We start from the raw sequence: 24,425 nt of genomic DNA on the forward strand, positions 1-24,425 counted from the left end.
AGGAGCTAGAAGAAAAGGAATTTACGGTAAGTAACAAAATTCCCTTCTTCTTCGGCGCTCCATTGGGAGACCCAGACGATTGGGACGTCCAAAAGCTGTCCCTGGGTGGGTAAAGAAATACCTCATGTTAGAGCTGCAAAGACAGCCCTCCCCTACGGGGAGGCAACTGCCACCTGCAGGACTCTTCTACCTAGGCTGGCGTCCGCCGAAGCATAGGTATGCACCTGATAATGTTTGGTGACAGTGTGCAGACTCGACCAGGTAGCTGCCTGGCACACCTGTTGAGCCGTAGCCTGGTGTCGTAATGCCCAGGACGCACCCACGGCTCTGGTAGAATGGGCCTTCAGCCCTGATGGAACCGGAAGCACAGCAGAACGGTAGGCTTCAAGAATTGGTTCCTTGATCCATCGAGCCAGGGTGGCTTTGGAAGCCTGCGACCCTTTGCGCTGACCAGCGACAAGTATAAAGAGTGCATCCGAGCGGCGCAGGGGCGCCGTGCGGGAAAAGTAGATTCTGAGCTCTCTCATCAGATCCAACAAATGCAAATCCAATTCATATCGAAGAACTGGATGAGGACAAAAGGAAGGTAAGGAGATATCCTGACTGAGATGAAAGGGGGATACCACCTTAGGGAGAAACCCCGTAATCAGGCGCAGCACTACCTTGTCTTGGTGAAACACCAGGAAAGGAGCTTTGGATGACCGCGCTGCTAGCTCGGACACTCTCTGAAGAGACGTGACCGTTACTAAAAAAGCCACTTTCTGTGACAGTCGAGAAAGTGAAAAAAACATCCCTCAGAGGCCCCAAGGGCGGCTCCTGGAGAGCCATAAGTACCCTGTGCAGATCCCATGGGTCTAACGGCCTCTTGTACGGAGGGAGAATGCGACCAACCCCCTGCAGGAACGTGCGTACCTGAGGAAGTCGTACTATGCGATTCTGAAAGAATACAGACAGCGCTGGGACTCGTCCGTTAAGGGAGCCGAGCGACAAACCTTTTCCCAAACCAGATTGCAGGAAGGAAGGAAAGGTAGGCAATGCAAATGTCCAGGGAGACACTCCCTGAGCAGAGCGCTAAGAGAAGAATATCTTCCACGTCTTGTGGTAGATCGTGGCAGACGTCAGCTTCCTAGCCCGTCTCATGGTGGCAATGACGACTTGAGACAATCCTGAAGACGCTAGGATCCCGGGCTCGATGGCCACACAGTCATGATCAGGGTCGTAGAATTCAGTGGAAAAAACGGCCCTTGGGACAGTAAGTCTGGCCGGTCTGAGGGTGCCCACGGTTGGCCGACCGTGAGATGCCACAGATCCGGGAACCACGACCTCCTCGGCCAGTCTGGGACTACGAGGATGGCGCGGCGGCAAGCGGAGCTAAGCTTGCGTAGCACTCTGGGCAACAGTGCCAGAGGTGGAAACACATAGGGTAGCTGGAACTGCGACCAATCCTGAACTAAGGCGCCTGCCGCCAGAGCTCTTTGCTCGTGAGACCGCGCCGTGAAAATCGGGACCTTGTTGTTGTGTCGAGACGCCATTAGGTCGACGTCCGGCATCCCCCAGCGGCTACAGATTTCCTGACACCATTCTGGGTGCAGAGGCCATTCCCCTGCGTCCATACCCAGGCGACTGAGGAAGTCTGCTTCCCAATTTCCTACGCCCGGGATGTGAACTGCGGATATGGTGGATGCTCTGTCCCCCACCCACATCAGAATCCGCCGGATTGCCAGGTAGGCTTGGCGATGCGTGTTCCGCCTCGGTGGGCGATGTCTGCCACCGCTGTGGAAATGTCCGACTGAATTCGGATCTGTTTTCCTTCCAGCCACTGCTGGAAGGCTTGCAGGGCAAGATACACTGCCCAGATTTCCAAAACATTGATCTGAAGGATGGACTCCATGACCGTCTGAGAAGGGAAACGTTCCTGTCTAGGGACGTCGACTCCTCAACCCATTGGCAAAGCATGTCCCATTGAAGTGGACGCAGATGAAACTGCGCGAAAGTGACTGCCTCTGCATGAGACGTCTTAAGGGGTGTGACTGGCCTTGAAGGAGAGACTGCACCCCCGTCTGTAGTGAACGCTGCTTGTCCAGCGGAAGGTTCACCACCGCTGAGAGAGTGTGAAACTCAATGCTCAGATATGTCGGCGATTGGGTCGGTGCCCGATGTAACCTTGAAAAGTTGATGATCCACCCGAAACTCTGGAGAGTCTCCAGCGCCACGTTCAGGCTGCGTTGGCATGCCTCTTGAGAGGGTGCCTTGACAAGTGGATCGTCCCAGTAAGGATCACAGAGTGACCCTGAGAGTGCAGGACTGCTCCCACTGCTGCCCTGAACTTGGTGAAAACCCGTAGGGCTGTCGCCAGACCGAAGGGCAGGGCTACGCACTGAAGATACTCGTCTTCAATGACGAAAACGTAGCACACGCTGGTGCTCTGGAGCAATCGGCACGTGGAGATAGGCATCCTGATGTCTATTGATGCTAGGAAATCTCCTTGCGACATTGAGGCAATGACGGAGCGGAGGGTTACATCCGGAACCGCCTGGCCTTCACGTGCTTGGTGAGCAGTGTTAGGTCCAGAACGGAACGGAAAGAGCCACCCCTTTTTTGGCACCCCAATCAGATTGGAGGAAAAAACCGTGTCACAACCGGGGCACAATATGACAGACCCCCTGCAGGAACGTGCGCACCTTAGGAAGACGTGCTAGACGCTTCTGAAAAAACACGGATAGTGCCGAGACTTCCCCCTTAAGGAAGCCGAGCGACAAGCCCTTTTCTAACCCCGATTGCAGGAAGGAAAGAAAAGTAGGCAATGCAAATGGCCAGGGAGACACTCCCTGAGCCGAGCACCAGGTTAAGAAAATCTTCCACGTTCTGTGGTAGATCTTAGCAGAGGTGGACTTCCTAGCCTGTTTCATGGTGGCAACGACCCCTTGGGATAATCCTGAAGACGCTAGGATCCAGGACTCAATGGCCACACAGTCAGGTTCAGGGCCGCAGAAAAACGGCCCTTGGGACAGTAAGTCTGGCCAGCCTGGTAGTGACCACGGTCGGCCGACCGTGAGATGCCACAGATCCGGGTACCACGATCTCCTCGGCCAGTCTGGGGCGACGAGTATGAAGCGGCTGCAATCGGATCTGATTTTTTGCGCAGTACTCTGGGCAAGAGTGCCAGAGGTGGAAACACATATGTGAGCCGGAACTGCGACCAATCTTGCACTAAGGCGTCTGCCGCCAGAGCTCTGTGATCGCGCGATCGTGCCATAAATGCCGGGACCTTGTTGTTGTGCCGAGACGCCATTAGGTCGACGCAGATGAAACTGCGCAAAGGGAACTGCCTCCATGGCTGCCACCATCTTCCCTAGGAAGTGCATGAGGCGCCTTAAGGGGTGCGACTGGCCTTGAAGGAGAGACTGCACCTCTGTTTGCAGTGAACGCTGCTTGTTCAGCGGAAGCTTCACTATCGCTGATAGAGTGTGAACTCCATGCTGAGATACGTTAGTGATTGAGTCGGTGACCGATTTGACCTTGCCAAATTGATGATCCACCCGAAAGTCTGGAGAGTCTCCAGCGTAACATTCAGGCTGCGTTGTCATGCCTCGAGGGAGGGTGCTTTGACGAGTAGATCGTCCAAGCAAGGGATCACCGGGTGTCCCTGAGAGTGCAAGACTGCTACCACTGCTGCCATGACCTTGGTGAACACCCGTGGGGCTGTCGCCAGACCGAATGGCAGAGCTACGAACTGAAGATGGTCGTCTCCTATCACAAAACGTAGAAAACGTTGGTGCTCCGTAGCAATTGGCACGTGGAGATAGGCATCTTTGATGTCTGTTGAGGCAAGGAAGTCTCCTCGAGACATTGAGGTAATGACGGATCGGAGGGATTCCATCCGGAACCGCCTGGCGTTCGCATGCTTATTGAGCAGTTTTAGGTCCAGAACAGGACGGAAGGAGCCGTCCTTTTTTGGAGCCACAAAGAGATTGGAGTACAAACCCTCGCCCTCGTTCCTGAGGGGGGACAGGGATCACCACTCCTTCTGCTCTTAGAGCGTCCACCGCCTGCAGCAGGGCATCTGCTCGGTGGGGAGGTGGGGCCGTTCTGAAGAATGGAGTCGGAGGACGAGAACAGAACACTGTCCTGTGCACGTGAGCACAATGTCCGTCACCCACCGGTCTGTGACCTGTGGCAGCTAAATGTCGCCAAAGGCGGGGGAGTCTGCCATCAACCGCGGATGCGGAGAGAGAGAGAGAGCTGAGAGTCATGAGGAGACCGCCTTGGTAGCGGTTCCTCCGGCTGCCTTCCTTGGGCGTGATTGAGCCCGGCCGGAATCTGAGCCCGTCTGAGGTTTTGTAGCCCTTTTGCACGAGGACAATTGGGACCTGCCCGAGCTTGGGAAGGACCGAAACCTCGACTGTACTTTTAGGACAGCATTAATAGGGTAAGTCGCAGTGCAGACATTGCGGAGTTACGGACGCCTCTGCGGTACAGATGTACATGTGCTCAAGGCCAGCTGCGCAAGAACAGCTGAAAAGGTTAGGTTGCCTATACGGCTGTGAATGCCGGAGCAACCGACACGCCGATAGCCTCCTAGACAGATTTCAACCAGAGTCCATCTGTCTGTGAATGGCATCTTTAAGTGAAGCCCCATCTCCAGTGCAACTATGGCTCTAGACGCAAGCCTGGAGATTGGAGAATCCACCTTTGGACCCTGGGTCCAGCGCTTGACCACGTCAGGGGAAAAGGGATAACGTGTATCTTAAAAACGTTTGGAGAAGACGCTTATCTGGTAAGCGTAGTGTTTCTGGACTGCTTCTCTGAAGTCAGCGTGGCCAGAAAAATACTCAATATCCGTTTGAGATACTGAAAAGGGACTTCTCCTGCTGTGAAGCTGACTCCTCCACTGGGGGAGCTGAGGGAGAAAGATCCAACCTTCCATTGATGGACGCTATAGGATCATTCCGTATGGCGTTACCATCCGGTGTATCCGGATTGATAGCGATGTCAGGATCAAAGTCCTGGAGAGCTGCCTTATCATACAGAGAGTCCTCCTGGGACCCCCCGTTCCAAATGAGGTTGGTCAGGAAGATTGCCCATGGCCTGTCTGGACTGCAAGTCTCTATCTTATGACAATATATCTGTCGAAACTGCAACTCCGTCCCTGTCCTTGGACAGGGATGACAGGTGGTTTCTTTGGCCACGACTAGTAGAGACCCCGGCAGACGAAGTGCTAGAGACCCCGGCAGACGAAGTGCTACAGGGGAGCATGCACACAATGGGACGGTGTCATGAACAGCATCCCATGTAGTAAAAACAGCACTGAAAATCTGTGTTGCTTTTTTGCCGCTGCCGACTAGCCATCTAGAAGTATATAGCCAAGATTGGTGACCGTACAGTGCAATGTATAGCATACAAGCATAAAGTACAAATGAACACTGCAGCACAAGCAATACAAGCAGCATAGAAGCCTGTGCCCTGGCACCTCTGCTCTTCTGCTGCTGTAGACTAGTCATCTAGGGGAATATAGCCCAGAAGAGTGACCATACAGTGCAATGTATAGCATACAAGCACAAGTACAAATGCACACTGCAGCCCATGCAATACAAGCAGCATAGAAAAAAACCTGTGCCCCAGCACCCTTGGTTTTCTGCTGCTGTAGTCTAGCCATTCCAGGAGAATATAGCTAAGACTAGCGACTGTACAGTGCAGTGTATAGCATACAAGCATAAACACAAATGAACACTTCAGTACGTGCAATACAAGCAGCCTAGAAAGCCTGTGCCTTAGCACACCTGCTTTCCTGCTGCTGATGTGTCGCTCTCCAAGCGGGCATATAGCGACCTATGCAGTTAAAATACACATGTACACACTGCAGTATATATTGGGGTCAGCACTATGTGTGCCGCTTACCGCCCGCCTATAAGCGGGTGTATGGTCGCCACCGTCCTGCCTGGTTGCCGAAAGTCCGAGCTCGGACTGCAGTAATGGCTGCCGGCGTCTTCCCCAGCTCGTGTGAGGAGGGGCGGGCCGTGGGCGTGCCCCAAGTCAGAGCGGGAATCCGGCGTCCGACAGTGTGCAGTGAGAGGGCTGGAGCATGTAAATAAGGCTCCAGCCCTCGGCGCTGCTGATTGTACAGCGTCTGTCCCCTTCCCTGAGTGACAGGGAGGGGGCGGGAACGAAGCGGCACTAGGCCGCAGAAGCCGGGGACTGGATTTATAAGCGCCGCCGCCGTAAAAGCGCGGTCGGCGCCCAGTCCCCGGCGAACTACAAGTCCCAGCCGCGCCGCCGCTCCCGGAGCGTCCGGCGCGGTAGTTCCCAATACACAAAGTCACTCAGCAAAGCTGCAGTGACTGTAACCCTTTACTGTCCCCGGCGCACTAGCACACCCAGCAAGTCTGGAGTGTGCTGTGCCTGTGTGTACGGGGACACAGAGTACCTGTAATGGTGCAGGGCCATGTCCCTGAACGGTACTCCAGCTCCGTATCCAGCAGGTTCAAATGGGTCTGTGGATGGAGCCCGGCGTCAGAGCTTTGAGGCCGGCAGGATCCCACTTCCTCAGAGCCCCCCAGGGGGATGTGGAAGGAAAGCAGCATGTGGGCTCCAGCCTCCGTACCAGCAATAGGTACCTCAACCTTACAACACCATCAACGGGTGAGAAGGGAGCATGCTGGGGGCCCTATATGGGCCCTCTTTTCTTCCATCCGAAATAGTCAGCAGCTACTGCTGACTAAAATCTGTGGAGCTATGCATGGATGTCTGACCTCCTTCGCACAAAGCTTGAAAACTGGAGAACCCGTGATACCACGGGGGGGTATAGCCAGAAGGGGAGGGGCCTTGCACTTTTTAGTGTAGTGCTTTGTGTGGCCTCCGGAGGCAGTAGCTATACCCCAATCGTCTGGGTCTCCCAATAGAGCGCTGAAGAAAACCGTGTCTTGTTCCTGAAGAGGAACAGTGATTACCACTTCTTCTGCCTGCAGAAGAGCGACGGCTCGGTGGGGGGAGGGGGGGGAGAATGAAGAATCGCGTCGGAGGACGAGAACAGAGTTCTATCCTGTACACGTGAGACAAAATGTCTCTCACCCACCGGTCTGTGACCTGTGGCAGTTAAATGTCCCCAAGCGGGAGATTCTGCCACCAACCGCGGATGCGGAAAGAGAGAGCTGACAGTCATGAGGAGACCGCCTTGGTAGCGGTTCCTCCTGCTGCCTTCCTTGGGCGTGATTGAGCCCGGCCGGAATCTGAGCCCCTCTGAGCCTTTTGAGCCTTTTTGGGCGAGGACAATTGGGACCTGCCCGAGCCTGGGAAGGACCAACCTCGACTGTCCCTCCAGGACAGCATTACTAGGGTAAGTCTCAATGCAGACATTGCGAGGTTAAGGACACCACCTGCGGCACAGATGTACATGTGCTCAAGACCAGCTGCGCAAGCGCCGCTGAAATAGGTAAGAGTGCCCATACGGCTGCGAATGCCGGAGCAACCGACACGCTGACAGCTTCACAGACAGACTTCAACCAGAGGTCCATCTGTCTGTCAATGGTATCTTTAAGTGAAGTCCCATCTTCACTGCAACTATGGATCTAGCCGCAAGCCTGGGGATTGGGGGATCCACCTTTGGACCCTGGGTCTAGCGCTTCACCACGTCAGGTGAAAGGGATAACGTGTATCCTTAAAACGTTTGGAGAAAACGCTTATCTGGTAAGCGTGGTGTTTCTGAACTGCTTCTCTGAAGTCAGCGCCAGAAAAATACTCAATATACACTTGAGATACTGAAAGAGGGATTTATCCTGCTGTGAAGCTGACCCCTCCCCTGGAGGAGTTGAGGGGGAAATACCCAACTTTCCATTGATGGACGCTATAAGATTATTCACTATAGCGTCACCATCCGGTGCATCCGGATTGAGAGCGGTCTCAAGATCAGAGTCGTGAACAGCTACGTCTGTCTCATGATACAGAGAGAACCCCTGTGGTGACCCTGACCAGTGATGAAGTCGAGGGCCATTCCCATGGAGCTCGCTTAGGCCGTCTGGGACTGTCGTCCGTGTCAGAGCCTGCACCCTGGGATGCATGGGACCCCCCTGGAACCCTGATTTATTCCCAATCAGGGTGGCCAGGGGCATTGAATCAACCTTGGCCAAGGTCTATCTGGACTGCAAAGTCTGTAAGATATTAGTCATAATCACAGACAATAAAGCAGCGGAAACTGCAACTCCATCCCTGTCCATGGACAGGGATCACAGGTGGTCTTTTGGCTACCTGTAGCGGAGACCCCGGTTGAGCAATTGCACATACTGGGGGCCCTGGAACCGTATCACATGCAGTACAAGCAGCATAGAAAGCCTGTGCCTTGGCACCCCTGCTTTTTTGCTGTTGTTGTCTAGCCATCTAGGAGCATTAGCTAAGAATAGCGACCTTACAGTGAATGCATACAAGCATGAAGTACAAATAAACACTTCAGCACATGTAGTACAAGCAGCCTAGAAAGCTTGTGCCTTGGCACCTTTGCTTTTCTGCTGCTGTTGTCTAGTTATTCAGGAGCATTAGCGAAGAATAGCTACATACAGCGAATGTATAGCATACAAGCATGAAAATAAACACTGCAGCACATGCAATCCAAGCAGTATTGAAAGCTTGTGCCTTGGCACCCTTGCTTTTCTGCTGCTGTTGTCAAGTTATCCAGGAGCATTAGCCAAGAATAGCGACATACAGTGAATGTATAGCATACAAACATGAAAATAAACACTGCAGCACATGCAATTCCAGCAGCCTTGAAAGCTTGTGTCTTAGCACCCTTGCTGTTTGCTGCCGCTGGCTAGCCATCTAGGCGGGTAGACAGCCAAGAATAGCCATTACAGTGCCATGTATAGTCTGTGCTTTAGCACCGCTGCTTATTAGCTGGTGTTTCTAGGCCTGCATCCTGAATAGCGACTTTACAAAAAGTACAGCAGGACACTTCGGCATTAGTGGGTCAGCACTGCAGCTGCCGCTTACCGCCCGCACAAAAGCAGGTGTGTGGCGCCTCCTGTGACTACTAGCTCAGCGCTTGTCTCCGTTTTCCCGCTCTGCGTGCCGGAATGGCTGCCGGCGTCCAGAGAAGAGGGGCGGGCCGAGGGCGTGCCCGAGACAAGAGCGGGAACCCGGCGTCCCACTGAGTCTAGTGAAGGGGGCTGGAGAATGCAAAGCAGACTCCAGCTCCCTGCGCTGACTTACTGTACAGCGTCCCGCCCCTTCCCTGACTGGCAGGGCTGGGGGCGGGAACGAAAGGAAAACTAGGCCGCAAAGCCGGGGACTCGAGTAATAAGCGCGGCCGTCCTATGTGCACGGCCGGCGCGGAAGTCCCCGGCGCACCACAAGTCCCAGCCGCGCCACAGTGTAAAACACCCAGCAGCGGCCGGCGCGGCCGTTCCCAATACATAAATTCACTCAGCAAAGCTGCAGTGAATAATAGCACAAGCGCTCTGCGCTGTTGTCCCCACAGAGTACCTTAATGTCGCAGGGCCCTGTCCCTGAGGATACTCAGCTCCAAATCCAGCAGGTTCTCTGGGTCTGTGGATGGAGCCCGGTCTCAGTGCCTGGAGACCGGTAAGATCCCACTTCACCCAGAGCCCCATCAGGGGGATGGGGAAGGAAAGCAGCATGTGGGCTCCAGCCTCCGTACCAGCAATAGGTACCTCAACCTTACAAACCACAAGTGGGGTGAGAAGGGAGCATGCTGGGGGCCCTATATGGGCCCACTTTTCTTCCATCCGACATAGTCAGCAGCTACTGCTGACTAAACAGTGGAGCTATGCGTGGATGTCTGACCTCCTTCGCACAAAGCAGAAAACTGGTGAGCCAGTGATCCCACTGGGGGTGTATAGCCAGAAGGGGAGGGGCCTTACACTTTTTAGTGTAATGCTTTGTGTGGCCTCCGGAGGCAGTAGCTATACACCCAATCGTCTGGGTCTCCCAATGGAGCGCCGAAGAAAAACCTGTGCCTTAGTAGCTTTGCTCCTTGTGGACGACATGCTGTTGTCTCCTAGGAGAGTGACCACTGAGGGTATATGGGAAAAGGGTATACAGCCTGACCGAACAGATATATATATATATATATATATAAATATAATAGATATATATATATGTATCTATTCCGGCACCCTAGGGGGACCGGCACCGGGTGACTGGTGTGGCTTACCGACCGCTAACGAGCGGAGTGTGTCCTCCAGATTCCTTGTCGTGGATCCCCCGGAGCTGCAGAGCTGTTCACTGAGAAGCATCCACCGGCAGAATGCCAGAAAATGGCCGCCGGAGCTCTCAGGGGAGGAGTGGGGCCGGGGCGGCGCCAGCAAAGAGCGGGAATCTGGGGTCCCCACAGTGGTCAGTGAGGGGGGAGGAAGACATGCAGGATGCTCCAGCCCTCACATCCGACGTCATGTCGGTAATCCCGCCCTTACCCCTGACAGGCAGGCCCGGGGGCGGGATTTTCGCGACTAGGCCGCGGTGAAGCCGGGGACTAAATTTGAGGCCGCGTCCGACAAGCAGGCACGGTCGGCGCGGAAGTCCACCGGCCTCCTCAATTTCATAACTACCGCGGCTTCCGGGAAGAAGGTGCGCTCCCTGCACAGTCCCCTATGGGGACACAGAGTACCTTTAAGTTGCAGGGCCTGGTCCCTGAGGTTGAAGAGGCTCCGGTCCGGCAGGTTCCACCAGGGGCGGATGGAGCACGGTCCCAGCAAATGGATGACCGCTCTGGATCCCACTTCTCCCAGAGCCGCATAAGGGATGGTGAAGGAGACGGCATGTGGCTCCAGCCTCCGTACCCGCAATGGGTACCTCAACCTTAACAACACCGCCGACGTAGTGGGGTGAGAAGGGAACATGCCAGGGGCCCCGTGGGGGCCCTCTTTTCTTCCAACCGACATAACTAAGTATGAGAATGCATGAGTGGATGTGTGCCTCCTTCCACACAAAGCATAAAACTGAGGAGCCCGTGGTCCACGGGAGGGTGTATAGGCAGAGGGGAGGGGTTTTTAAAGTGTAATACTTTGTGTGGCCTCCAGAGGCAGAAGCTATACACCCAATTGTCAAAACAATTGTCTGGGTCTCCCAATGGAGCGACAAAGAAAGGAAGATTTTCCACGTACGGTGGTAAATGCGGGATGATGCAGGCTTTCGGGCGCTGATCATGGTGGAAATAACCGCGGGGGAGAATCCCGCTCTTGTTAATACCCAGGTCTCAATGGCCATGCAGTCAGCTTCAGGGTTCTGGAGTTCTGATGGGAAATGGGCCCTTGGGTCAGCAAGTCTGGGATGTCTGGAAGGCGCCACGGTGCGTCTGTGAGCATTTGTACTAATTCGGCGTACCAGGCGTGCCTGGGCCAGTCCGGTGCTATCAGTATCACCGGGGACTCCCTCTGCCTTGATCTTCCTGATTACCCGTGGCAGCAGAGGTAGAGGTGGAAATATGTAAGGCAGGCGGAAGTGGTGCCAGGAGCAGACTAGAGCATCTGCGCCGATGGACTGCGGGTCGCGTTACCTGGCTATGAACGCGGGTACTTTTGCATTCAACCTTGAGGCCATTAGGTCCACGTCTGTTGTGCCCCAGCGAGTGCAGATGTGTAGAAACACATCTGGGTGGAGAGACCATTCTCCGGCGGCCAGCCCTTGGCGACTTAGAAAGTCTGCTGCCCAGTTCTCTACCCCTGGTATGTGTACCGCTGATATCACTGATCCCGACGATTCGGCCCAGCTGAGGATCCTGTGGGCCTCGAGATAAGCTGCCTTGCTGCAGGTGTCCCCCTGCCGATTGATATAGGCTACAGCTGTCGCATTGTCCGATTGGACTCGAATCGGACAACCCGCTAGCAGAGGGCAGAACGCTCTAAGCGCGAGGAAGATTGCGCGGAGTTCCAGGATGTTTATGGGTAGGAAAGACTCCTGGAGCGTCAAACGTCCTTGAGCAGTGTGCTGCCGGTACACTGCTCCCCAGCCTAGGAGGCTGGCGTCCGTGGTCAGGACCAGCCAGTTCACTGGGAGAAAAGATCTCCCCTTCGATAGGGATGAGGACCGAAGCCACCAGCGGAGTGCGTACCTGACTGAAGGCGTCAGGTGAAGATGTCTGTCCAGGGAGAAGGGCCTCTTGTCCCAGGCCGCTAGAAGGGCTAGCTGCAGTGGGCGGAGGTGCAGTTGAGCAAAGGGTACTGCTTCCATAGCCGCCACCATCCTGCCGAGCACTTTCATGCTGAATCGAATGGAGCGAGACGGAGGACGTAGAAGGCAGCGTACCGCTCGTTGAAGAGCGATCGCCTCGTCCTGAGGGAGAAGGATCAAGCCCCGACGGGTGTCCAGGGACATGCCCAGGAAGGTGATGGATCGTGATGGGATTGGGTACGAATTGAAAGTGGGAGTCCTGAATTGCGAAGCGGAGGAACTTTTGGTGATCTGGGGCGATGGGTATGTGCAGGTACGCGTCCTTGATGTCTATGGAGGCGAGGAATTCCCCTTCGACCATGGATGCAATAATGGACCTTAGGGGCTCCATTCTGAATCTCCGTACGTGCACGTTTGTTTAGGTGTTTTGAGGTCCAGGATGGGTCAAACTGGCCCATCCTTTTTGGGGACCACAAAGAGGTTGGAATAAAACCCCCCGAACTTCTCGTCGTCTGGGACAGGTATTATCACTCCTGCTGTTTGGAGCGAGTGGATTGCTGAGAAAAAAGCTTTGCGTCGTTTTCGAGTCTTTGGGGGGTTTGTGAGAAAGAACCGACTCGGGGGTCGGGTCCGAAATTCTAAGTGGTAACTGGAAGACACAAGGTCTCGCACCCATTTGTCGTCTGAGGCGGCAGCCCAGATGTGTTGAAAGAGCCGAAGACGACCTCCTACAATGAGTGTGTCTCCCAGGGCGCCGAAGGAGTCATGAGGGGGGGAAAACGTCATGGCCGAGTCTCCCTAGTCCTGGACTGTTTCGGTCTAGGCTGCCATGACGAAGTGGGTTTCGGGGAGAGCTGAGAAGGTCGGTCCCTGCGTAGTCCGCGGCTGGTGGCGGGGACAGCACGGGATGTCGACCAACCAAATGAGTTCCGAAAGGAGCGGAATGAGGACTGTTGACATCTGGTGAAGGACGTCCTGGACTTCAGCTGGGGGAGGGAGGTACTCTTTCCTCCCGTGGCGTCAGAAATGAGCTTGTCCAGACGTTCGCCAAACAATCGGTCTGGAAAAAAGGGAAGGCCCGTGAGAGACTTCTTGGAGGCAGAGTCCGCTCGCCATTGTCGGAGCCAGAGAGCTCTACGGATGGCTATGGTATTTGAGGCGGCAAACGCTACGCAGGTAGCAGCGTCCATGGAGTCCTGCATGAGGTACTCCGCCGCAGCGGCAATTTGAGCTGTTACCTCTGTGAAGGTATGAGTGAACTGGGATTCCTCAAGCGAAGTGTTAAGGGATTCTGCCCAGACCGAGATCGCCTTTGCGACCCACACAGCGGCAAAGGAGGGCGAGAGGGAAGAACCCGCAGCCTCAAAGGCAGAGCGGGCGAGGTGCTCCACCTGCCTGTCGGGTCCTTGATGGAGGAACCATCGGGTAAAGACAGGAGCGTCTTTGTGGTAAGGCGGGAGACCGGGTGGGGGGGGGGGGGGGTCGACCGAGGGCGGATCGGCCCAGCGCTTAGGGGCAGGTGAGGCAAAAGGGTACCGGGACTCCATGAGTTTTCGGTTACCGAAGCGCCTGTCAGGCTTCTCCCTTTGCTTTGTGAGGATATCCTGAAACTCTGGGTGATCAGCGAAACCTTTTGGGGTTTCCTTGCCCTCTTAAAGGAGACCGCATGGTCAGTGGTAGTGGATGGGGGATCCTCCACATGCAGAGTTTGGTAGACTGCTGCTATAAGGGAGTCTATTGCAGTTTGATCATCTGGGGAGGCTGAAACCAAGGAATCCTCCTGGTACAAACAGCATTCTCCCTCCTAGAGCTCTTCAGAAGCCGTGGAGCGTGTGGGAGAGCCTGCCCTGTGTGCTCCCGAGGGAGAGTGCTGGAGACACCTGGCCGTGTGCCCTTTTCCTGATCCCTGCAACCGGTGAAGCATGCGCCCGGATTACCTCAGAAGGATCCTCCATAGGGGTATCCTCAGGCTGCGTTCCGTCCAGGGACCCAGAAGGGTGTGGAGGACGACATTGCATAGCCAGAACCAGGTTCTGTGAGTTTTTCCATGGATTGGGACAGAAACTGTGCCCATTCCGGTGGGCTGGGAGCCCTAGGCTCTGGGCTGACGGTTGCGGCGGTGGTGGCAGGGGGGGGGGGGGGTCTTGGGGGGCTATAGGGGCACAGGACTCACAGAGAGAAGAGGTGTGTTTACGTGGTAGCTCAGCGTGGCAGGCAGTGCAGGCTGAATAATAGACTATGTGGGCCTTAGCACTCTTAGTGCCCTTAGAATTCTGCATGTTCCTAATAGGAGTATGCCAGGAGGGGGAGCAATGCTCAGCAGAGCTACAAGTGATAGCAAGCACCTCACCAGAATCAGCCGATGGCCCTGTCCTCAGGAAGGATTAAGCTCTATGGAGATCTTCGCACGCTTTCCGGGGGGGAAGCGTGGCTTATCGCGGCCGCGGGAAGGGGGGGGGGGGCTTAGCGCTAAAAGAGCGCGAAGATGAAGTCAGTGTGCCCCCCCCCCCGCTGTGGGTAGTAAAAAATGGCGGAAAGGGAGCTTCTGCCAGTTTTCCTCCCTCTCCCTCTAGTCAGCACACAGCTTGTCACTGGTGGTTATCAGTCAGCTTTTCTGCTAGAGCAAATAAACAGCGTGAGTCCCTGAGCCCTGGGCCCTCCCCCTGCCACTGGAAATTATCTGCAGGACTTTCTGCAAACAGGAGTGACTTCCCCCCTCCTCCAGCCAGCAAGCTAGAGAAAAGTTAACACTGTGTGTGCAGGATCTTTGGGGCTCTTCTCCTTGCAATCAGCAAGGGACTTTCTCATAATAAATACTGTAAATGTCCTGGGAGCCTTCCCTGCAGCGTCTTTTCTCCCTTTGTCTGGGAAACCAGTCAGGGGGGATCTCACCTTAAAACACTGCTTCCGTCCAGGCAGTGAAAATAGTAGAGTCAGCTTGCTGTGTCCGGTCACACCGGTGCCATATTCAACTCAGAGCCTGCAAAGAGGGGCTGAGGAATTGGTGCCATATTCAACTCAGAGCCTGCAAAGAGGGGCTGAGGAATTGGTGCCATATTCAACTCAGAGCCTGCAAAGAGGGGCTGAGGAATTGGTGCCATATTCAACTCAGAGCCTGCAAAGAGGGGCTGAGGAATTGGTGCCATATTCAACTCAGAGCCTGCAAAGAGGGGCTGAGGAATTGGTGCCATATTCAACTCAGAGCCTGCAAAGAGGGGCTAAGGAATTGGGCTATAGGGGCACAGGCCTCTACCCTGGGCTTTGGAAAATCGGTGTCTGTGGAACCCGTCGTCCAGCCCAGGATCCAGCGTCACAGGAGGGGGTACGTGGAGGCGACACTCCAAGTTCCCGCCCGTTGATGGTAGTGGGAGATCGGTCCCAAAAGGAAACCGTCGCTCACAAAAGAAGGGAATTTTGTTTACTTACCGTAAATTCCTTTTCTTCTAGCTCTAATTGGGAGACCCAGACAATTGGGTGTATAGCTACTGCCTCCGGAGGCCACACAAAGTATTACACTTAAAAGTGTAAGGCCCCTCCCCTACTGCCTATACACCCCCCGTGGGATCACGGGTTCCTCAGTTTTAGTGCAAAAGCAAGAAGGAGGAAAGCCAATAAACTGGTTTAAGTAAATTCAATCCGAAGGAATATCGGAGAACTGAAACCATTCAACCTGAACAACATGTGTATACAAAAAAACGGGCGGGTGCTGGGTCTCCCAATTAGAGCTAGAAGAAAAGGAATTTACGGTAAGTAAACAAAATTCCCTTCTTCTTTGTCGCTCTATTGGGAGACCCAGACAATTGGGATGTCCAAAAGCAATCCCTGGGTGGGTAAAATAATACCTCATGATAGGGCCGTAAAAACGACCCTTTTCTACAGGTGGGCAATCGCCGCCTGAAGGACTTGTCTACCTAGGCTGGCGTCCGCCGAAGCATAGGTATGCACCTGATAATGCTTGGTAAAAGTGTGCAGACTCGACCAGGTAGCCGCCTGGCACACCTGCTGAGCCGTAGCCTGGTGCCGTAATGCCCAGGACGCACCCACGGCTCTGGTAGAATGGGCTCTCAGCCCTGAGGGAACCGGAAGCCCCGCAGAACGGTAGGCTTCAAGAATTGGTTCCTTGATCCACCGAGCCAGGGTGGATTTGGAAGCTTGCGACCCTTTACGCTGGCCAGCGACAAGGACAAAGAGTGCATCCGAGCGGCGCAGAGGAGCCGTGCGGGAAATGTAGATTCTGAGTGCTCTCACCAGATCCAACATATGCAAATCCTTTTCACATTGATGAACTGGACGAGGACACAAAGAAGGTAAGGAGATATCCTGATTGAGATGAAAGGGGGATACCACCTTAGGGAGAAACTCCGGAATCGGGCGCAGCACCACCTTATCCTGGTGAAATACCAGGAAGGGAGATTTGCATGACAGCGCTGCTAGCTCGGACACTCTCCGAAGAGACGTGACCGCTACTAGAAAAGCCACTTTCTGAGAAAGGCGAGACAGGGAAACATCCCTCATAGGCTCGAAAGGCGGCTTCTGAAGAGCAATTAGAACCCTGTTCAGATCCCAGGGCTCTAACGGCCGCTTGTAAGGAGGGACGATATGACAAACCCCTTGCAGGAACGTGCGTACCTGAGGAAGTCGTGCTAGGCGCTTCTGAAAAAATACAGATAGCGCAGAGACTTGTCCCTTAAGGGAGCCGAGCGACAGACCTTTTTCCAACCCGGATTGCAGGAAGGAAAGAAAAGTAGGCAAAGCAAATGGCCAGGGAGAAACTTCCTGAGCAGAGCACCAAGCTAAGAATATCTTCCACGTCCTGTGGTAGATCTTGGCAGAGGTTAGTTTCCTAGCCTGTCTCATGGTGGCAATGACCTCTTGAGATAATCCTGAAGACGCTAGGATCCAGGACTCAATGGCCACACAGTCAGGCTCAGGGCCGCAGAATTCTGATGGAAAAACGGCCCTTGAGACAGCAAGTCTGGCCGGTCTGGTAGTGCCCACGGTTGTCCTACCGTGAGATGCCACAGATCCGGGTACCACGACCTCCTTGGCCAGTCTGGAGCGACGAGGATGGCGCGGCGGCAGTCGGACCTGATCTTGCGTAGCACTCTGGGCAACAGCGCCAGAGGTGGGAACACATAAGGCAGCCGGAACTGCGACCAATCTTGAACTAAGGCGTCCGCCGCCAGAGCTCTGAGATCGTGAGACCGTGCCATGAAGGCAGGGACCTTGTTGTTGTGCCGGGACGCCATTAGGTCGACGTCCGGCCTCCCCCAGCGGCGACAAATTTCCTGAAACACGTCCAGGTGAAGAGACCATTCCTGTCTATTGATGCTAGGAAATCTCCTTGAGACATTGAGGCGATGACGGAGCGGAGGGATTCCATCCGGAACCGCCTGGTTTTCACCCTCCTTCGCACAAAGCATGAAAACTGAGGAACCCGTGATCCCACGGGGGGTGTATAGGCAGTAGGGGAGGGGCCTTACACTTTTAAGTGTAATACTTTGTGTGGCCTCCGGAGGCAGTAGCTATACACCCAATTGTCTGGGTCTCCCAATAGAGCGACAAAGAAAATAACAAACCTTGAAAGGAAGTGCCTGCTACAGACACTAAGCTAAAACTGAGGTTGCCTGGCCCGGCCAGGGGGTGTATACTGCAGAGGAGGAGCTATGCTTTTGCATTCACTTAGTGTCCTCCTATGGATAGGCAGCATAACACCCATGGTCCTGTGTTCCCCAATGAGGCGTCAGAGAAAAGAAGGGAATTTTGTTACTTACCGTAAATTCCTTTTCTTCTAGCTCCTATTGGGAGACCCAGACGATTGGGTGTATAGCTACTGCCTCCGGAGGCCACACAAAGCATTACACTAAAAAGTGTAAGGCCCCTCCCCTTCTGGCTATACACCCCCAGTGGGATCACTGGCTCACCAGTTTTAGTGCCAAAGCAAGAAGGAGGAAAGCCAATAACTGGTTTAAACAAATACACTCCGAAGTAACATCGGAGAACTGAAAACCATTCAACATGAACAACATGTGGACCCGAAAAACCAACCCAAAAATCCCGAAGGACAACAGGGCGGGTGCTGGGTCTCCCAATAGGAGCTAGAAGAAAAGGAATTTACGGTAAGTAACAAAATTCCCTTCTTCTTCGGCGCTCCATTGGGAGACCCAGACGATTGGGACGTCCAAAAGCTGTCCCTGGGTGGGTAAAGAAATACCTCATGTTAGAGCTGCAAAGACAGCCCTCCCCTACGGGGAGGCAACTGCCGCCTGCAGGACTCTTCTACCTAGGCTGGCGTCCGCCGAAGCATAGGTATGCACCTGATAATGTTTGGTGACAGTGTGCAGACTCGACCAGGTAGCTGCCTGGCACACCTGTTGAGCCGTAGCCTGGTGTCGTAATGCCCAGGACGCACCCACGGCTCTGGTAGAATGGGCCTTCAGCCCTGATGGAACCGGAAGCACAGCAGAACGGTAGGCTTCAAGAATTGGTTCCTTGATCCATCGAGCCAGGGTGGCTTTGGAAGCCTGCGACCCTTTGCGCTGACCAGCGACAAGTATAAAGAGTGCATCCGAGCGGCGCAGGGGCGCCGTGCGGGAAAAGTAGATTCTGAGCTCTCTCATCAGATCCAACAAATGCAAATCCAATTCATATCGACGAACTGGATGGGGACAAAAGGAAGGTAAGGAGATATCCTGACTGAGATGAAAGGGGGATACCACCTTAGGGAGAAACCCCGTAATCAGGCGCAGCACTACCTTGTCTTGGTGAAACACCAGGAAAGGAGCTTTGGATGACCGCGCTGCTAGCTTGGACACTCTCTGAAGAGACGTGACCGTTACTAAAAAAGCCACCTTCTGTGACAGTCGAGAAAGTGAAAAAAACATCCCTCAGAGGCCCCAAGGGCGGCTCCTGGAGAGCCATAAGTACCCTTTGCAGATCCCATGGGTCTAACGGCCTCTTGTACGGAGGGAGAATGCGACCAACCCCCTGCAGGAACGTGCGTACCTGAGGAAGTCGTACTATGCGATTCTGAAAGAATACAGACAGCGCTGGGACTCGTCCGTTAAGGGAGCCGAGCGACAAACCTTTTCCCAAACCAGATTGCAGGAAGGAAGGAAAGGTAGGCAATGCAAATGTCCAGGGAGACACTCCCTGAGCAGAGCGCTAAGAGAAGAATATCTTCCACGTCTTGTGGTAGATCGTGGCAGACGTCAGCTTCCTAGCCCGTCTCATGGTGGCAATGACGACTTGAGACAATCCTGAAGACGCTAGGATCCCGGGCTCGATGGCCACACAGTCATGATTAGGGTCGTAGAATTCAGTGGAAAAAACGGCCCTTGGGACAGTAAGTCTGGCCGGTCTGAGGGTGCCCACGGTTGGCCGACCGTGAGGTGCCACAGATCCGGGAACCACGACCTCCTCGGCCAGTCTGGGACTACGAGGATGGCGCGGCGGCAAGCGGAGCTAAGCTTGCGTAGCACTCTGGGCAACAGTGCCAGAGGTGGAAACACATAGGGTAGCTGGAACTGCGACCAATCCTGAACTAAGGCGCCTGCCGCCAGAGCTCTTTGCTCGTGAGACCGCGCCGTGAAAATCGGGACCTTGTTGTTGTGTCGAGACGCCATTAGGTCGACGTCCGGCATCCCCCAGCGGCTACAGATTTCCTGACACCATTCTGGGTGCAGAGGCCATTCCCCTGCGTCCATACCCAGGCGACTGAGGAAGTCTGCTTCCCAATTTCCTACGCCCGGGATGTGAACTGCGGATATGGTGGATGCTCTGTCCCCCACCCATATCAGAATCCGCCGGATTGCCAGGTAGGCTTGGCGATGCGTGTTCCGCCTTGGTGGGCGTCTTAAGGGGTGTGACTGGCCTTGAAGGAGAGACTGCACCCCCGTCTGTAGTGAACGCTGCTTGTCCAGCGGAAGGTTCACTACCGCTGAGAGTGTGTGAAACTCCATGCTCAGATATGTCGGCGATTGGGTCGGTGCCCGATGTAACCTTGAAAAGTTGATGATCCACCCGAAACTCTGGAGAGTCTCCAGCGCCACGTTCAGGCTGCGTTGGCATGCCTCTTGAGAGGGTGCCTTGACAAGTGGATCGTCCCAGTAAGGATCACAGAGTGACCCTGAGAGTGCAGGACTGCTCCCACTGCTGCCCTGAACTTGGTGAAAACCCGTAGGGCTGTCGCCAGACCGAAGGGCAGGGCTACGCACTGAAGATACTCGTCTTCAATAACGAAAACGTAGCACACGCTGGTGCTCTGGAGCAATCGGCACGTGGAGATAGGCATCCTGATGTCTATTGATGCTAGGAAATCTCCTTGCGACATTGAGGCAATGACGGAGCGGAGGGTTACATCCGGACCCGCCTGGCCTTCACGTGCTTGGTGAGCAGTGTTAGGTCCAGAACGGAACGGAAAGAGCCACCCCTTTTTTGGCACCCCAATCAGATTGGAGGAAAAAACCGTGTCTTGTTCCTGAAGAGGAACAGGGATTACCACTTCTTCTGCCTGCAGAAGAGCGACGGCTCGGTGGGGGGGAGGGGGGGAGAATGAAGAATCGCGTCGGAGGACGAGAACAGAGTTCTATCCTGGACACGTGAGACAAAATGTCTCTCACCCACCGGTCTGTGACCTGTGGCAGTTAAATGTCCCCAAGCGGGAGATTCTGCCACCAACCGCGGATGCGGAAAGAGAGAGCTGACAGTCATGAGGAGACCGCCTTGGTAGCGGTTCCTCCTGCTGCCTTCCTTGGGCGTGATTGAGCCCGGCCGGAATCTGAGCCCCTCTGAGCCTTTTGAGCCCTTTTGGGCGAGGACAATTGGGACCTGCCCGAGCCTGGGAAGGACCAACCTCGACTGTCCCTCCAGGACAGCATTACTAGGGTAAGTCGCAATGCAGACATTGCGAGGTTAAGGACACCACCTGCGGCACAGATGTACATGTGCTCAAGACCAGCTGCGCAAGCGCAGCTGAAATAGGTTAGAGTGCCCATACGGCTGCGAATGCCGGAGCAACCGACACGCTGACAGCTTCACAGACAGACTTCAACCAGAGGTCCATCTGTCTGTCAATGGTATCTTTAAGTGAAGTCCCATCTTCACTGCAACTATGGATCTAGCCGCAAGCCTGGGGATTGGGGGATCCACCTTTGGACCCTGGGTCTAGCGCTTCACCACGTCAGGTGAAAGGGATAACGTGTATCCTTAAAACGTTTGGAGAAAAACGCTTATCTGGTAAGCGTGGTGTTTCTGAACTGCTTCTCTGAAGTCAGCGCCAGAAAAATACTCAATATGCACTTGAGATACTGAAAAGAGGGATTTATCCTGCTGTGAAGCTGACCCCTCCCCTGGAGGAGTTGAGGGGGAAATACCCAACTTTCCATTGATGGACGCTATAAGATTATTCACTATAGCGTCACCATCCGGTGCATCCGGATTGAGAGCGGTCTCAAGATCAGAGTCGTGAACAGCTACGTCTGCCTCATGATACAGAGAGTACTCCTGTGGTGACCCTGATCAGTGATGAAGTCGAGGGCCATTCCCATGGAGCTCGCTTAGGCCGTCTGGGACTGTCGTCCGTGTCAGAGCCTGCACCCTGGGATGCATGGGACCCCCCTGGAACCCTGATTTATTCCCAATCAGGGTGGCCAGGGGCATTGAATCAACCTTGGCCAAGGTCTATCTGGACTGCAAAGTCTGTAAGATATTAGTCATAATCACAGACAATAAAGCAGCGGAAACTGCAACTCCATCCCTGTCCATGGACAGGGATCACAGGTGGTCTTTTGGCTACCTGTAGCGGAGACCCCGGTTGAGCAATTGCACATACTGGGGGCCCTGGAACCGTATCACATGCAGTACAAGCAGCATAGAAAGCCTGTGCCTTGGCACCCCTGCTTTTTTGCTGTTGTTGTCTAGCCATCTAGGAGCATTAGCTAAGAATAGCGACCTTACAGTGAATGCATACAAGCATGAAGTACAAATAAACACTTCAGCACATGTAGTACAAGCAGCCTAGAAAGCTTGTGCCTTGGCACCTTTGCTTTTCTGCTGCTGTTGTCTTGTTATTCAGGAGCATTAGCGAAGAATAGCTACATACAGCGAATGTATAGCATACAAGCATGAAAATAAACACTGCAGCACATGCAATCCAAGCAGCATTGAAAGCTTGTGCCTTGGCACCCTTGCTTTTCTGCTGCTGTTGTCAAGTTATCCAGGAGCATTAGCCAAGAATAGCGACATACAGTGAATGTATAGCATACAAACATGAAAATAAACACTGCAGCACATGCAATTCCAGCAGCCTTGAAAGCTTGTGTCTTAGCACCCTTGCTGTTTGCTGCCGCTGGCTAGCCATCTAGGCGGGTAGACAGCCAAGAATAGCCATAACAGTGCCATGTATAGTCTGTGCTTTAGCACCGCTGCTTTTTAGCTGGTGTTTCTAGGCCTGCATCCTGAATAGCGACTTTACAAAAAGTACAGCAGGACACTTCGGCATTAGTGGGTCAGCACTGCAGCTGCCGCTTACCGCCCGCACAAAAGCAGGTGTGTGGCGCCTCCTGTGACTGCTAGCTCAGCGCTTGTCTCCGTTTTCCCGCTCTGCGTGCCGGAATGGCTGCCGGCGTCCAGAGACGAGGGGCGGGCCGAGGGCGTGCCCGAGACAAGAGCGGGAACCCGGCGTCCCACTGAGACTAGTGAAGGGGGCTGGAGAATGCAAAGCAGACTCCAGCTCCCTGCGCTGACTTACTGTACAGCGTCCCGCCCCTTCCCTGACTGGCAGGGCTGGGGGCGGGAACGAAAGGAAAACTAGGCCGCAAAGCCGGGGACTCGAGTAATAAGCGCGGCCGTCCTATGTGCACGGCCGGCGCGGAAGTCCCCGGCGCACCACAAGTCCCAGCCGCGCCAGAGTGTAAAACACCCAGCAGCGGCCGGCGCGGCCGTTCCCAATACATAAATTCACTTAGCAAAGCTGCAGTGAATAATAGCACAAGCGCTCTGCGCTGTTGTCCCCGGCGCACTAGCACTCCCAGCAATGCTGGTGCGTGTGTGCGCGATGTGTACGGGGACACAGAGTACCTTAATGTCGCAGGGCCCTGTCCCTGAGGATACTCAGCTCCGCATCCAGCAGGTTCTCTGGGTCTGTGGATGGAGCCCGGTCTCAGTGCCTGGAGACCGGTAAGATCCCACTTCACCCAGAGCCCCATCAGGGGGATGGGGAAGGAAAGCAGCATGTGGGCTCCAGCCTCCGTACCAGCAATAGGTACCTCAACCTTACAAACCGCAAGTGGGGTGAGAAGGGAGCATGCTGGGGGCCCTATATGGGCCCACTTTTCTTCCATCCGACATAGTCAGCAGCTACTGCTGACTAAACAGTGGAGCTATTGCATGGATGTGTGCCTCCTTCGCACAAAGCTTGAAAACTGGTGAGCCAGTGATCCCACTGGGGGTGTATAGCCAGAAGGGGAGGGGCCTTACACTTTTTAGTGTAATGCTTTGTGTGGCCTCCGGAGGCAGTAGCTATACACCCAATCGTCTGGGTCTCCCAATGGAGCGCCGAAGAAAATGGCACACGTGGTTCATGCATTTTGTGCAAGCTAAAGAGATAAGCATTTTTTAGTATTTTACTTTCTATTATTCAGAGCAAAAAGTTGCATGTACAAAATTTAAGCAAAAAAGTTCAGGCATACATTAAAAAAATACAAAAAAACTCCATAAGGGGTCTGGAGTACATTTAAGCAAAAATGCTGAGACTTTTTAAAGTTTGAGTGGCGCCATCACACTGCCGAATCTTACCGTTAACCACTGTCCAACATCCTCCTTTTCCTTCTGAGCCGGGTCAACCTTTTGCGCAAGACCAAGACCTTCTTTAGAGTACGCCTTTGTCTTTGTTTCACGTTCTACTACTTTGAACCTCTCCATTTGCTATAAAACAATAGAAGAGCAGTAAGTAATGATAAATTTAGGATCCTTTCATATTTTACTGTACCGGAGAGAAGGAAAAAAAAAACAAAAAACCAAAAATGGCACAGAAACAAAACTCTGCCAACTGGTCAGATCTCTTGACATGTCTAGCTATATTAGTTAAATACTTCCTCATAGGGTTCGGTTCCACTTGCGATATGCTAATGATCCTCTTCTGCAAGCGTTAGCCGAGGGACATGTGACTGTGATGTGATCTTGCGATCGGGTCACAGCTGCGGAGAAGAGGGAGGGAGCACTTTCTCCCCATTTCCTTCTCTGCGTATATCGCACTGTACACGGATTACATGTGAGTGCAGTGCGATGTTTCACATGCTCCCATAGACTTG

At 54.0% G+C, this 24,425-nt stretch overlaps 1 protein-coding gene across 5 annotated transcripts in view; it reads right to left on the reverse strand.

Annotated features, from left to right (window-relative positions):
* The window catches only part of CNOT3 (CCR4-NOT transcription complex subunit 3), a 160,921-nt gene that overhangs the window by 83,434 nt on the left and 53,062 nt on the right, over positions 1 to 24,425 (reverse strand). For all 5 annotated transcript variants that reach the window (XM_075329016.1, XM_075329015.1, XM_075329018.1 and 2 more), the window contains one exon: positions 23,911 to 24,039. In XM_075329016.1, coding sequence (XP_075185131.1) covers positions 23,911 to 24,039 — 129 coding nt within the window. The remainder of the gene's footprint in view (positions 1 to 23,910; positions 24,040 to 24,425) is intronic.

This window comes from Anomaloglossus baeobatrachus, chromosome 11 (assembly GCF_048569485.1).
Source record: "Anomaloglossus baeobatrachus isolate aAnoBae1 chromosome 11, aAnoBae1.hap1, whole genome shotgun sequence".
Classification (NCBI taxonomy): Eukaryota; Metazoa; Chordata; class Amphibia; order Anura; family Aromobatidae; genus Anomaloglossus; species Anomaloglossus baeobatrachus.